The sequence below is a fragment of the Acyrthosiphon pisum genome, chromosome A1, assembly GCF_005508785.2.
Source record: "Acyrthosiphon pisum isolate AL4f chromosome A1, pea_aphid_22Mar2018_4r6ur, whole genome shotgun sequence".
NCBI lineage: Eukaryota > Metazoa > Arthropoda > Insecta > Hemiptera > Aphididae > Acyrthosiphon > Acyrthosiphon pisum.
The window spans coordinates 46,217,735-46,233,816 of record NC_042494.1 but is presented as its reverse complement, the minus strand read 5'-3'; the positions used below and the strand labels follow the sequence as shown (position 1 = coordinate 46,233,816).

Genomic DNA, 16,082 nt, shown 5'->3' with positions numbered 1-16,082 from the left:
AGAGAATACTATTATGTAATTTTCATAATATAAAAGTATTAATTGAAATCATATTGTAAACGTCGGTATAATTATATTATAATAATATGTTTGTTACGTCGTTTCAAATATACTATATGGTCGCGTGTCAATTCAAACGCGTTGATTATGAACTATACAAATTATGTTATTTCGAGCAGATAATCTTTTACATTCAGAATACATTTTAAAAAGTTGCAAATGATTGGACGTGGTATTTTTTTATACCGTTTCATTGTTCGATATATTGTTGTGATTGTTTATTTTATAACTTTTAAATACACGAAGTTTAAAGTTTATTTGACACAGAGCTAGTTTTAATATTGTATCAATGCGTAGGAGGTACCTATACCTATATAAAAAACTTATTTTTCAGGATTAGGATAAGTTTAAAGTTGTATAAAATAATTGTTCAGTTTGTTAATATATACGATATTGTCACGCTTATTTATTTGTGAATTACGAAGGTACTTCAGTTGAATTTATATAATATAATCATTCCCTGTATATACGATTTTATACAGCAAATTAATTTTTATTCATATACTTAACATTAAACATTGTTTTCCCTTTACATTGTGCCCAATATTACCTACGCTGAATAATAAATAACGAAGACCATCACGTATCTTATAAATTATTTTTATATCATCTTATGGTGAGAGCCACGCCCGTTTTATTAACTTTTTAACAGTTTTTTCTTGTTGATATTTTTCGATATAACAACATATATATAAATAATATAAATTTTATATTTATATACATATTATGCCGTTTAACGTCATATAAGATTATGATACAATATGTTCAAATGTAAATCATTATAGAACCGCTGCAGCCGATCCATAGCACGTGCCGTACTCCTGCTGCCGACCATCTGTCCTGTCTCATATTTTATCACAATATGCCGCCCGTATGTCAAACGAAAGACTCTCTTTCTTCTGGTCTTACCCACAAAATGAAATATGAATGGAATTTGTTTTAATTATTATATTATTCATATTATATATAATATAAAGTACGTTCATCTGTATATCTTGCGGTTTCAAACATTTTACGACTATTATTGGTAGGTACTGACACACTGCGAAGAAATAATATCAAACCGCAGTCGCAACGAATCCAAACTTGTATAATTTGTTTTCGAGACATCAGCTATTTCATTTAAAAAACAGAGAAACACTCCAGGAATGTCTGCAAACTCCTTTGAATAAAATCGTTTTACAATAACGCGTGCGATTGTGTACAATACTGTATATACCTACTATAGACGTCTAGACAAATACAAAAAAACAGCTTCTTAGTTTTTGCCATGTTTGAGCGTTGATCTACACACTTATATAATAGTATACGTCTTACATAATAAAAGGCTGATTGTTATTAATCAAAATCCGTCGAATTCGTTCCGTTGTACACGGAAATCGATACGAGTTTGTTATTAAAGTAAGCATAATATGTATACTATATACACAGTATACATGATATTATAAATTATAATATATTATAAAAGTTATCATTAAATATTCAAAGCGCATTTTGTCAGTCCGTTACTGTAATACTAACGACGACTCTATACTGCAGCTGTCCAACTGTCTAAGTATTCTTATTTTGGTTTCCTTCGTGTTCTGTGGACAACAAAATAATTGTTTGGTTTTTTTTTTTATTAATTGTATTGTTTCAACAAGCATTAAGTGTTTCTACAATAACAACAAAATTTATATTTCATGGGTTTTTTTTTAAAGTACCAGGTGTGGAGCCAAGGGCGGCCTGCATATATAGAAGCAATGTCCTCTAATAACTTCCCAAAATCTTAATTAGAAAATTCAGTACGCTACTTAATATACCTACTTAAAATATTACTAAAAACGCATTAGTAAAGGAATATAGACCTAGAAGTTGAAGGAAAAATGTTCGGTACCCAATATTATAAAGAACATAAAATCGCAATGATTTGGCCATTCAGGGTGCCAACAGCCTCGTGATTTTGGTAGGTACTTAGTAGACTTGTAAAAAATAATGAATAAAAAAAAACCAGTCACGTTTATTCCGGGAGACCGGAATAAGATGTGTCACTTCACCCCAATAATCTATAATGATGCCCTCTCCCGACAAATCAAAAGTCCTGCAGGATCTGTGCTTATCTACGAGTAAGCGATTTCTACCGCAGATAGACGTGTGCGAAATCCTGTTCAAGGCTCAACTAGACGACGACGTCTGTTAAAATGTGTACACGCACACAACATGTCCACTTTGTGTAATAATAATAATAATACAACGACGTAGGGCGCCACGGGCGAAAAGCAGTGACACTGTCGACTAATGCGTGACGCCGTGCCGTCTAGAAATTAGAGGCGGTTCACGACTGTCAGACAGTATACCCTTGACGTTTCTACTTGGAGACACCTTTGTTGATTTTTTTTTCGTTTTTGTCTCGAGTACTTAACAATATTTTTTTTTAATAGTCTTATACTAATATTCTGTCCTCCTATTTTCTTAGGTATAATAATATAATAATATAATATATGGCACAGAGTTTATACAACTTATAGATTTATGTACGCACCAATGATCGGTTTGCTGTGTTTTACGGCCCCGTGCTATTTTAATTTTTGCATTTAAAGCATACCCGATCGTATTGAAACGGTACAATAGCTATTGTATAATATAGGTACGCATACAATACTTACGCGTCACTGCTGCTGCTGCTGCTGCTGCTGCTGCTGCTGTTAGTGTTGATCAGATTATTTTTTATTGTTGTATATAAGACTTGTAATAAAACATAAAGCATTATAATCATAATATATACGCGTACATCGTACCTATATATTTCGCGTGGAATATCAACGTATTTTATAACCCGTAGTAATAATAAATAATGAAATAACAGCATAATGAACAAACACGCATTGAAATAAACAAATCGTTGCGGTCTTATTTTCCTCAGCCCAACGTTCTATAATATTAATAAATTATTATGGACAAAATACCTCCTCGCTCTCATAGAAGTATATTGTAAACCACACACACACACACATGAATAATATTATTATTATTATTATTATTATCACGTTTTTTGTTTGCTCAACATCACACAGGCTTTCACAAAATCGCCCTTAATATATTGTTATATGTGGTGTTCGCGTATGAGCGGGTGCTGTGAAAAACCAAAAACGTATACCACACGTGACAATCGCGTATTTTCGTTTTTCGCGAACCTCATGCTTTGATCGAAAATGACGATATATATTACATTATATTATATATTATGACGACGTGCGTGAAGATCGTTATACGTTAACGTGGAATAACTTTTAGAACCATCAAAAAACAATAACTCACTATTTTCGTCTGTTTGTTGTTAATTTTTTTTTTTTACTTTAGCAATTATTACGGTACCTATAATAAATTACACAATTAGATGGGAAAATGTTAATAATATTGTAGGTGTGCTTGTTTATTAATCATTCGGTTTCCTGTGCAGAATACACTAGAACTCAGCACCCCGGATCGATTCGTTTCGCCATTCTTTTCTCTTACTGTTTATTTCCTTATTTTTACTTGTTGTCTTGTTTCTTGTAATTTCGCAAATAATATTCTGCTAAAAAAATAAATGATAATAATTGTGAACTCGACTGTGGAACAGGTATTGTCAACAATACGGGTGGTTTGAAAATTAAAAATTACCGAAGCATATTTAAATGTACGACAAATATTTGTAGAAAAGAAGACATTTTTTTTCAAAATAAACAGTTAGATATTCTTTTGTTTGCATTTACATTGGTATGTTTCGTGATAACAGTAAAACGTCGGACGTATTTCTGACACTATCTATACAATAGTGGTAGGTAGTAATAATAATAATAATATGTCAACAAGTATATTTATTTATCGGACTAGAAGTTGCCTACTTTGTGGTTTATACGTGGTTGAATAGAAAACATCGAGTGCGCTTACAATAATAATATTATTTAGGAGTCAACACATATTATGTTTTGTGAATCTCGGCATAAAGGAGTAAAATCACAAACGTCAATAACTCAATCGGTTGTGTTTCAGTAAGTATAACAGGAAATAGCAACGTATTTTGAAATATCGATGTAACTTATCGTGACGGCCGCACGAATGCATCGTCTCGAACCAATAATATACTGCTATAATTCTGTTCAAGAACGCTTCACTGAGACTTAGATTTCACGTATAACCATTATTATATGACGTACCCATAATATATTATATATTATACCTTTCACCCTTCATTAATCATAATGATTTACCACTTTAAAATCTAACATCCGCCGGGTTGTTTTAAAGATGTTAGCATAATAATATGGCGCAGCCAAATTGAGCACGGAAAGACAATAATAATATAATGTGCAAGCTTATGTTATTATTATGCGGTGTTCGTTCGCCGCGTCGTAACCATGGTTCCGGTATAGATGACATTGCGCAAATTAACCCGTGACACGTGTACTATAGAACGCACATAACATGTAATTTGGTTCAATTAGGCGTATAACTCGGTCGTCGATAATTTGTCAGCCTCCGTGGGCGTATTTTAATTTTGGCCACTTAATTAGCCATCCATCTCCGTGGCGTTGGCACACGTAATAATTACAACATCGGTGAAGTCTTATACATCATAATAGGTACTGAGTAAGAAATAGGAATACATAGCGCACCGTAGGTACTTATATAATATTACTGTACCTAAACATACTTGCCTTACGGTTCATGGTATATGCACTGGGCATAAATACGTAGTCGACCGTCGGGAAAAAATTGACGGCACAAAAAGCTGCTTTACCCACGACGATTGTGTTCGGTCGGATTTATTATTATTAGTAGTAGTAGGTATAGTAGTAATAGTAGTTGTAGTATCGGCTTCGGATGACGCGAGCACAAGAATCTCGTTTAATTGGTTCCGTGTAAGAAGAGCGGGAACTCAGTTATTTTATGACCGACCGGTAAACTCTGCTTGCGTGTATATATATATATATAGAGGGACAGGCCTATATTGGTATGTATATACCTATATATATAAGAGTGTTGAATACCTATTGAACAGCGTTGGACGCGGAGAGCCCACACGATCGAATGGGAATCACGTTTTTTTCTCCGACCACTTCCGAGAGACGACCGTGTAGAATAATACCGCGTTTTGGTTTTATACCGCCCGTTTACCGATAACATTGCAACAGTACACTCCTCAACCGTCTGCATATTTATCGTGACGTTTTCACCACGAAATTCTTATTTTGAGTTTCGACTTGTGCTCGTTTTCGACGATTTAAAACCGAATTTTTGTTGCGAACTATCACTAACATGTGTTTAATACCCATTGGTCAAATGTGAATAAGTACCTATATATATAGTGCGATTATATGGCCAGACCTTGAGACGTCGTAAACAATTTGAATTTAAAGAGTTTGCCCACTCGAACCATGGAGTATAGCGTATAAAGGACTACAACAGGCGTGTGTTTTCACTCGGACAAATGTCGTTAAATTATCCTCATTATATTTATTATTCTTATATCCATCATTGGTTGGCGCGTGGGCCGCAGTAGATTTTATGTAAATATCCACAATAATTGACGTACAAATTGGCACTCTCGTTCGTGCTCAAAAGAAATGCTGCTACAATTTGAATGAGAACAAAAAAAAAAAACCGTTCCACTCCTAAACAAAACCATTCAGACAATCGACAGCTTCAATGTTAAACAAATAATAAAATATAGCTCAGCGTAAATAATAAAACTCGTTTATCCATCGATAACAGCTCTTAACTATGGCCATATATCATCATTCATCATTAGCGAGTGTAGTTCGGCTTAATTTTCAATCGATATTAAAGAATTCCATAATGCTAACAATTGGAAAACTAACTAGCATTATATACATATATACACTATAGGTTATAGGCTTATAGGTACCTACCTAAAATTATTAAGATAAATTATGAGAATACCTAAGTTTCTTGAATGTTTCAGAGTTTCAGACATTACTATAGTCTATAACAGTATAATATAATAATTATATTTTAAGACCATATTTTAATACCGCGGCGATTATGTTCTCTAGTCCTTCCATTGATAAGTAAAAAAAAATGTATAAATAATTATCCATCGAGTTAAATATACCGGTCTATTTCTTTTCAAAAGTCGAAAAGTGTCTGGAAAGATGACTGTGGTGAAACGTCTCTATGGGGCGTTATTTTTGGAATCCTTGATCGTTTTTCCGTCTCACATTTTATCTTATGGACCGCATGCACCGTGCAGATGCAGCGGGGGTGAATCATTTTTACGTATATATGCACACGCAACACACAAATACATGAGTGCGCGCGCACACGTGTAAGTATCACATTTAGGTTTTACAGTCGCGTAAACCCCGTATTCAATTAGCCTTAAAAACACTCAAACCCCGCCTATGGGGACCGCGATTTATGGATATTGCTTTTCGTCGGCCCGAAGCACTGGTTTCATTAACCCTCGTTGATACACTCCTGTGGGAAACAATGTCACGGGGATTATGTCCCCAAGTATATGCCAGTGTATAATATACTTAAACTCGTTTTAAGGCCTCGACTGTATTACGCGAGGAACGCGTAAATCGAATATTCTTGACGTTGATTATTATAAAATCGATCTTTCTAGAAAATAATATATTTTTTTTATGCGTAATAAAATTATATGTCCATAGAACGAGTTTCTTAAAGATGTATTATAAATATATTATTTACCTAGGTATAAGATAAACATTTTCCAATGAATGCGCCGCCGGTTCATTCGATTAAAAAACGGTAGCTCGACTCTTGACTTCTTGAGTGTTTTTAGTTCAGGACTATTACAGGAGTCAAAGTTCAATCTTCGTAGACAAATTTAATATAGTCGTCAATAATAGACCATAAATGGTTATTACTTATTAGACATTAGTTATTAGTTATTACTAATACTAATTGTTCTTATTACTTTTTGTAGAATATTTTTTGATTCTATACCTAGTCAAGTACAAACAATACAAACGCAATACACGTTTAACTCACTCTTAATAACAGTAAGAATTACCTTCTAACTAAACTCGTTTATTAAATATGTGTCAAATGTCAAATGTTTAAATATATTCAATACACACTGCACATGCTGCAGGCAGTCATGATTTGAAAACGGTAACTTCAATAAAATGTATTTAAAAAAATGGAATCTATTATCGAAGATTGACACACTAAAATATATTATACAGCTGGTACCTGTATCACAACTGTATCTATATAGTACTGTCTTCAGTCTGCAGTCACTATTAAATTATATATTAACTGTTATAGTTATTATTATTATTATTATTATTATTGTTAATGTCATTCCAGTAAGCAGTGTAATATGCGTTTTTTTGGTATAAAATAATAGTCAGGTGAGCAAACCACTTTTAATGCGCGAGCCATATTTAGTTTTATAAATAAATACTTCATGGGCCCCAATAAAGTGCAGACCAGACGTAATCTTGACTGTCATTCCGCTATCGAATATATTTTATCGTGGTCATTAGTGTTTGAATTATTTGGTCGATATAAAATGGCATTCAAATGTTTGATACCATTTATGAACTCTGATTATTCTTAAATTTAATTCTTTCAATAATATTTGTATTACCCATAGATAATATTATATCCATGGTATTATCTATATTATAATCTTAAGTCTGCACGAAATGGTTTTGGCTTTAAATTTAGTATACATCTTGTAGCATAATATCAAAAAATATAAAAAAGAATATATTAATTAGTTCAATTATAATTAGGTACCTATATAAAGAATAATATTATAATCCGTACAGAATAACGGTATTGTACAGTAATAACTAATAATATATTTTAAGGTAGAATGTTACTAATAATATTATAAATGTATATAAAAATGGATTGGCGTATTAAACACAATGTAGAAAATAATGTGTATGGTTCTGGTAGATAAAACTTCCATACATGATCATAATGACCGATATTAACATAAACATTTTTCATAAGAAAAGATTATTATTTATTTTTTTATTGTTATTAATTTATTATTTTAATGGTTTGGGTTAACTTTAATGCGTATACTGCGTAAAAGGGTAAACCGTTAGCCATACGAAATATTATATTTTGAAGAATACATAATTAATAAGTGCACCGTGATAGCAATAAATACATGAATATGAAATATTTTAATAAAAAATAAACTACGATGGGTTTCTTTCCCTCAAGTAGACTTCCCTAATTACATTGGCGCCGAAAGAAACGTTAAAACTCGGGATGACATGGTTAATTATTTTAATCAGTTTATTTATAAGCACCAACACTTAATACACCAGATCATAAATAATAAATTTTTTTAAGTAATTCGGAAAATATTCTGGTTATAATTTTTTACAAGTATAGTGTTAATTACCTAAATTGAATATACCAAGATATTATGAATATTAAATATTCACACATACAAGCCACTATATTATACCTACCTAATTTGTATTAAAGAGTGTTGATAAACGATAGTTATAAGATTAATAACAGATTAATTTTGGATATATGTTATTTTAATATATGACATTTATCGCAACAGACGAATGATTATTGTTCAAATATATCACTGATCGTCGATCAATGTTTAATTATGTGGGTAATGGGTATACTTAATAGGTCAGTAAAACGAACAAAATTTTCTTGAATAACATATAAGCTTAAATTAGTACAAAGATAAGATTAAATGGTTGAGGTTTTTTCCATACCCAATAATATCGATGCCTTAATTAACCGTTGAATTAGTCGCAATCACATCTATATTCCTATCGATATTCGCAAACTTCTTGAAATAAAAAGTACACACAAAAAAAAACTAGCTTCCTACTGTTTGTATGGCATCCGTACGGTTTATGTTAGGTATGGTTATATCCTGCGTCATTCAACTTTAGCTACGAAAGTCGCTACGTATCAACAATAGCTTGACCCATTCAATACCGACCGCGAGGGTGTAAGAGTCTTCTAAAAATAATATTGTTTATATATCTTTTGACTTACATTTCGTGCGTTTGATTTGCGCGAGGTCAGTCGATGGCAGTAAAAATAGTCTTGACTCGCAAGCGTTGCCAAAAAGTGGCCCGACCTCGGGCCGTCGTCTATTGTGGCGTATTGCACGTGTTGGATTTCGCGATTCGTGTACATCGGCAACAACTCGTCGTGCAGGATATATCGTTAGCGTAGGAGATCCGCCGGGAAACAAAAACTAAAAAACAACATAAATAAAAAAACAGAAAACAAAATATAGATATTATGATAATATACAATACCTGCAGCTTTGCAATTATATTCTATACGTATAATGTATATACAGGTACTATATTATAATATGTATTTATTTCATTCTTAGGTTAGAACCTACCGATAGCTACTTAGAGCCCCGTTAATAATCGCCACGGTGTGTCGAAAGCGTCGGACCGTTTTCCCACGATTCGGGTGCCCGCGCGACAAAAGGATTACGATTAAGTATATACGGCGAGAGAAGACGTATAGTAGACATTATATTTTTCGAAATCGCATCACGTTCGTTTTACACACAGACGGCGTTTCTTTCCACCGACCATGTCCTTTCTCCGTCTCTCTCTCTTTTTCTCTCTCTCCCCCCTCACCCCCTCGAGGTTGTCTCGCTCCGTACCCGAGTGGTTTGTCTCTATCTCTGGTCTTTCTCGTCAACCGTCGCGTTTGTGATGTCTTGTACCAACTATGAATATATACCTAGTATATCGCTACAACCACACACGTATACCGGTCGGCCCGAGACGGACCGGTCCCGTTTAGTCCCCGCAACTATACAGTACATAACGTAAGACGTGTACGCGGTCCATGCCTTTTATAGACACATACATACAAGTATACGTCCGCTGTGCGTGCGCTGTTGCAGGCGACGGCCGACTCGTTGAGGAGTTCACCGAACCCGCTCTGTATAGTGTAATATATTATAGTTGCAGTAGTAATAGCTACAACAGTACAGTATCATAGTGTAATAGTATACATATTATTATATATAGGTAGGTACCCTCTAGTCGTATTATAGTGCCGAGCATAATATGCGCTGTATAGTATACCTATATATGCCAACGGCGCGGCGGCAGTCACGTGAAAGGAGATGCAGCGGCGGCGAAGACGCTAGGCCGCCGGGCAAGAGCCGATGCGGCATAAGCGCGCGTGGACCCGGCCTGGTTAATAATTAATTGCGTTTTTCGGTCAACGATAAATGAAAATAGTATGATTGTGTCGAACGCAAACAATGTGTCGTGTTACGATGACGCATTGGCCATGTAATGATATACCTCATATAATATGTTTTGCAAACCATAAAATATAAACTTACTATAGATATTAGATCGGTAATATTTAGTAAAGAATTTGTTCAAATTATGTTTTATGTCTCTTATTTTAAAATATTTTATAAATCGATGAATTCAAATATTAATTAGACCATTATTATTACCTACTATTGAATAATTCAGAAACTATGATCATTCAAACTTTATTTCAATACGTCAACGTTTCCAAAAAGCATCTGCTTTAAAATGTTCAAAAGAAATAGAAGTTAGGTTAGGTTAGGTTAAAAAATGCATAGCATATAGCATATGGCATATAAGATATGCTAAAAAAGTTTGCACCACTAGAGGATAAAAAAAACATTAATTATTTGAAAACATGGTCTTAAAGTATACATATACAAATTCCAAAATCACCATAATTTTAGTAAATGTGATTTTGAGCATATAAAAGGAATTATCAATTTGAGTAGGTATGTTTAAGAATCTCTTTAAATAGCTTTTACGACTATGCCATTATAATACATATCGTACAAACTAGATTATATTGTTTCCGCGAGTTATCCTACTTAGGTACACCTTTCCGAATCCAAAAAATAGCCGATGAAATTGGACGTAAGGTTAGCGAGCTTTCCCGTTCGGATAAGCTGCCGCATGATTGATAATAAGTAATAACGCACGATAATTAATATCTGTTGTGTCAGATAACTCGTCCTACGACATAATAATAATATAATAAATAGGACGTTTTGACAATGGTGATAATCGTGTGTAGCACCTCAGTTATATTATGACGTTTTAAAGTCGATACTTCACACACGCTTCTATAAAAACATTACTTGAGACAACTTTATGAAATATAAAGACATAAATTACCTACCTGTGCAACAATATAATATAATAAAGTGCTTGTGTTTTTTTTTAAATTGTGTTAAGTCGAATAAAGTAGGTATATAGTAGGTATATAGTAGGTACTACGATTTATTGTTACAGTCTACTAGACAAATAATACAAAATAATTGTTTTGTATTAAGTTTTGGTTTTAATTCAAAATTAAATGTCAATCAATTTTTCCCGTCACTTGCAAGATTCGTTTTTTTTATTGCGTTATTAAGAAAAAATACAGTTCATAGTATTACTTACAGTTAAATTATTTCTTATAAAAATATATCAGATCAGTAATGTTTGCAAATTTATTAAAAAAGTTGTGACATAATAATTATTGTTCTTGTGTTTTATTTGCACACGGTTACGCCACTTACACATGCATTACATAAAAACCTGAAATCATTATTATATCATATTTAATTAACAAGTCACGAGTTGTCTTTTGAACTAGTTTCATACACACCAAAATCGTCGAGATATTTATATATATATATAAACTATTATTATTATATATATATGTATGTGTGTGTGTGTGTGTGTGTGTGTGTGTATGTGGTACAATATATACGTTGTACATAAAGTTATTCCACTTTGCCAGGTAGATGTTTATAATGAAAACCACACTCTTAAGGCTTATGCAAATCCGACTTTTTTTTAACTATGTATCTATTATTAATTCGAAAATTTTTGGTATATGCAAAAATGAATGGATATTGTTTAAAAAGTAAAACACACTTAAACTATTATTGTAGCTTAAGTTTTAAAAAATCATTATGTAATCAGTTAAACGATTAATTTTTATCAAAACATAAATACAATTAAAGAACTTAATGTTATAATGTTAATAAAATGATAAATGATAAAATACTCTAAATCTTAATGCAATGCATTTAACATCAAAGACTATTTGTGTGTCCTATATTTAAAAGATGAGAAATATAAACTGAAACATGAACTTTAAAAAAACATATATTATCATTTATTGATATCTATAAATAATTTAATTCAATAATTTATTTAAAAACAATAATTTTCAAGATTAATGTTTTCCTTTATTAGTAAAAATATCGAGTTTAGAAGAAGCATGTTTTAACTAGATAATAGATATACTATACTTTTATCAAACTGTGTAGTTACAAATAACTCATTTCAATTAAGTATGTAATAATAATTTAACACACTTACTAATATCGAATCATTATAACATTTATAACACTTTAAAAAAATGTATATGTGTTTATAAGCTTAGTTACTAATAGTTCACATAAATGACAATAACGTAAATACTAGTAAATAGTAAATATTTATTTAATTTAATAAAATGTATTTTCCAAACAATGGTTTTATATTTATAAGATACCTAAAAGTTATTTAAATTTCATACTTCCCATTTCAAGGCCAGGATTTATATTTTTTTTCAGTCTGGCCCAACACTAATCAGAGTTCCTTAACTTTATTTCTCCAATTGTTTTATTTAATATTTAATTTTTAAAAAAAATGATATTTTTAAATTTTAAAATATATATATTTTATACTTATATATTTAAATATTATTATATTATTTAAAGTATAACAACTTCAATTATTTATTACAAAAAAATTAAATTGCATTTACACTGAAAATAAAATCTCAATATAAACTGTTAAGTAAACTTGCAACGTTGAAAACAATAATATATTGTCGGTAGGATGTGGTATTTCAGAGATAGATTTCTGTTCGTATGTACCTATGCAAAACTAATTACATACATAAACATCATGTATACCCGTAGACTTTCACCGGTAGCCATATTATATGCAACTTGTGAACTATGGTGTAAATAATAGAAAATAGAAATATTTTCTCTAAACAGATGGGCGCTTGGTGATCACGATAAATCGAACGTGCAACAAAAATACAATTTTTCAATATAACTACTATTAGTTGTAATATGCATGTGTCTTACAATGGACCGAGATTTCAATTGAAACACACCGCGGGTGAAATGGGACCATTGCACTATTGCACTATTGCACTAATACAGTAATCATAATAATTATAGCTAGATTTAAATTTGCATTTCATGAATCGATTTGCTCGTGAGAGCATTTCAGTGCAGTACATATAAACACAGACCTTGGTAAAGAAACGTATTGTTACCTTAAATATTAAATTATATAGGTAGGGTCACATGTGTAATGTGATGATTGTGGTAATTCTATAGTACATCGTTGTACCAACGTATGTCTAATGTTTCTAGTATTATAATATTATGTTTTATTATTTTACAGCTGAAAGTGACCTGACAGCGTTCAGTCTGAAAACAGAACATTTTAAGAGTAAGCAAGTGGAGAGTAAGAATTTATTGTTAGCAGAAAATAGACCTATTTGGGTTAAAAGGCTCTACGATCAAGCCGGAGTACCGAGTAAAGTATACGCCAACAAACCTCACGTTCATCGATTATCGAGAAGGAAGCGATCACTGGACGACATTCTTTTACCCGACGACATAGAACTTAGAAAGGTCCGTTATTTAATATTATTCTCATTATTTATATGTTATAGGATAATAGTTCTGGTGGTTTTAATACTTTAAACGTTTGTTTATTTATAATTTATAAATATTATATATTTAATCACAACAATAACTAAACGTAGTACAAAATTGTACGTCTTTACGATATTCTAAAATAATATTATAAGTGCTAAAAAAAAACATCGGTATCCATTAATACAATAATGATTTTATTATATAAATTATACAAACCATCTATAACGACATTAAACGTTTTATCTCAGTTCGATTTAACCGCAATAAAATCATTTTATATTACGCACATTAGTAACTTTCAAACACGCATACCTACAAAATACTTGTACGTTGGTAATGGTCGTTTCGATATTAATGATAAGATCAAAATTCATAGCACGGAATACGACCGTTATTCCAACATCCTATGCGAGTTTTCGGCACAGTTATTAATATTTTGAGCGTTAATATAAACAAATAAAATGACGATTTTCTTAAATTCTACCAGATCACGTATATACAATGTACAAATATATATACAAAGATAATAAAAAATATTATATTTATACATATATGTATATTATCATATACAGCAATAAAGGGTCTGAACTGTTGAAATGACGATGAGGCCTGTATGGTGAATTTAATTATTCAACGGATATTAAATGTGTTTTATGACGCTAACTGTTTTGGTACACGCATAAGTTGGTATAAAAAAAAAATATTTAAAAAAAATTATAAGCTTTTGTAAGAGGAAGAGATTAATTAAAACCGGATGCAACAGGTGTGTTGAGCATGGGTGGTTGCAATAATCTAATCGACTCATAAAATTAAACATTGTATTACATTTTAAGAATAACATTTTATTTCATCCATTTTTCTGTGTATAATTTTTTGTTCACTGATTTTTATAAAAAAATCGATAAATGTATAAAAATATATAGGTAGTATATAAAAATTGAACACATTGCAGAAAATGTTAATGTTTTTGATTTCAATTTTAAAAACTAAAAACTTACATAACCGCATCATGAGCAATTAAAAATGAATATTATTATGTCAAGTGCTTAAACATATAATTTATTTTGTATAAGTATTGAAGTTACAAATAAGAGTATACCTAGGTAATTACCTATTTATTTTTAATAAATGGTGAATTGTGATCTATTTACGTTATAATGTATTCCACTGTATTAATTGAGTTAAATTAATTCACTTTAAAAAAGCATGTATAAACAAATCATTGCCCTAGTTTCTCTGTTACTTTTATTAAACTTTTTATTTTTTTTACACGTCAAAAGTAATACTGTACAATAAAAAATAGAAATTTTGAATTAGGTAGGCATATAATTTTGAAAATAAAATTCTCATACCACGGCTAGAAAGTTTTATTATACTCGAACCTGCCCTTGAATTATCTGAATACTCATACAGTGTTTCATTAGAAGACAAACGTTACAGACTATTTTCAATTGTACCGGTCAAGGTTGCATTTGTGTTGTTAAATGTACAAAACAATATATTCATTCGATTCGGACACCAACCATGTGCACGCCGTTAGATTTACTTTAAGTACCCACATAAAACACTCTGATATTTTATTATTATAAACAACAATAATCATTCGAAATGTTTAAAATAATAAATTATGCTTGTTTAAAAATATTTTTTAAATGTTAGCATTGTACGTAGAAACGTTAAATGTAACAATGCTACAGCGAAAAGTGTCTCCCTATATAATTCATATAATATTGTAATATACTTACATTTAATAATATTATAAACTATAAAAGACGATACGTCCATATCATATATGCATTTAATTAAACTTTGATTTTATCTATACATCACAGCCTGCGGCCATCACTAATCTCCGTCCGTGGACATCGGAAGAAGTTCTCGGAGATATAACCGTAGCCCCTGATTGTTCATCAAGGATACCTAGAGATCCTAGTCCGGTTTCGGAAGATCAAATTGACCACAAGCTGCCATCGCCCGAAGAACAGCAGCAGGTTATCGCACATAAGTAAGTGATTATATTTTATGCTCCAATAATACAAAAGGGATACTCGTACACATTTTCGGGCATTATTGATTTTTATTTCATTTCACACAAACATAATATATATATATTATTTTTAGATTCCCGCCGCAAATAGTCGAAGTTGACGTATCCGGCCGGAGTTTTAACCGTATGAGCGCTCTTAGGAGATCTCTACAGAACGTTGAATATGAAACGTCTGTTAGACGACGAAAGAGCAGGAGACCTAGAGGCAAGAGGAGGAATACAATTGCTGGAACCGATCAAAAAGAATTAGAAGCCGTTATTGGG

At 31.5% G+C, this 16,082-nt stretch overlaps 1 protein-coding gene across 1 annotated transcript in view; it reads left to right on the top strand.

Moving 5' to 3' along the window:
* The window catches only part of LOC100163301, a 43,489-nt gene that overhangs the window by 15,068 nt on the left and 12,339 nt on the right, over positions 1 to 16,082 (top strand). Inside the window, exons 2-4 of the mRNA XM_001944513.5 lie at positions 13,512 to 13,744; positions 15,604 to 15,776; positions 15,893 to 16,081. Of these exons, the coding sequence (XP_001944548.2) occupies positions 13,512 to 13,744; positions 15,604 to 15,776; positions 15,893 to 16,081 (595 nt within the window). The remainder of the gene's footprint in view (positions 1 to 13,511; positions 13,745 to 15,603; positions 15,777 to 15,892; position 16,082) is intronic.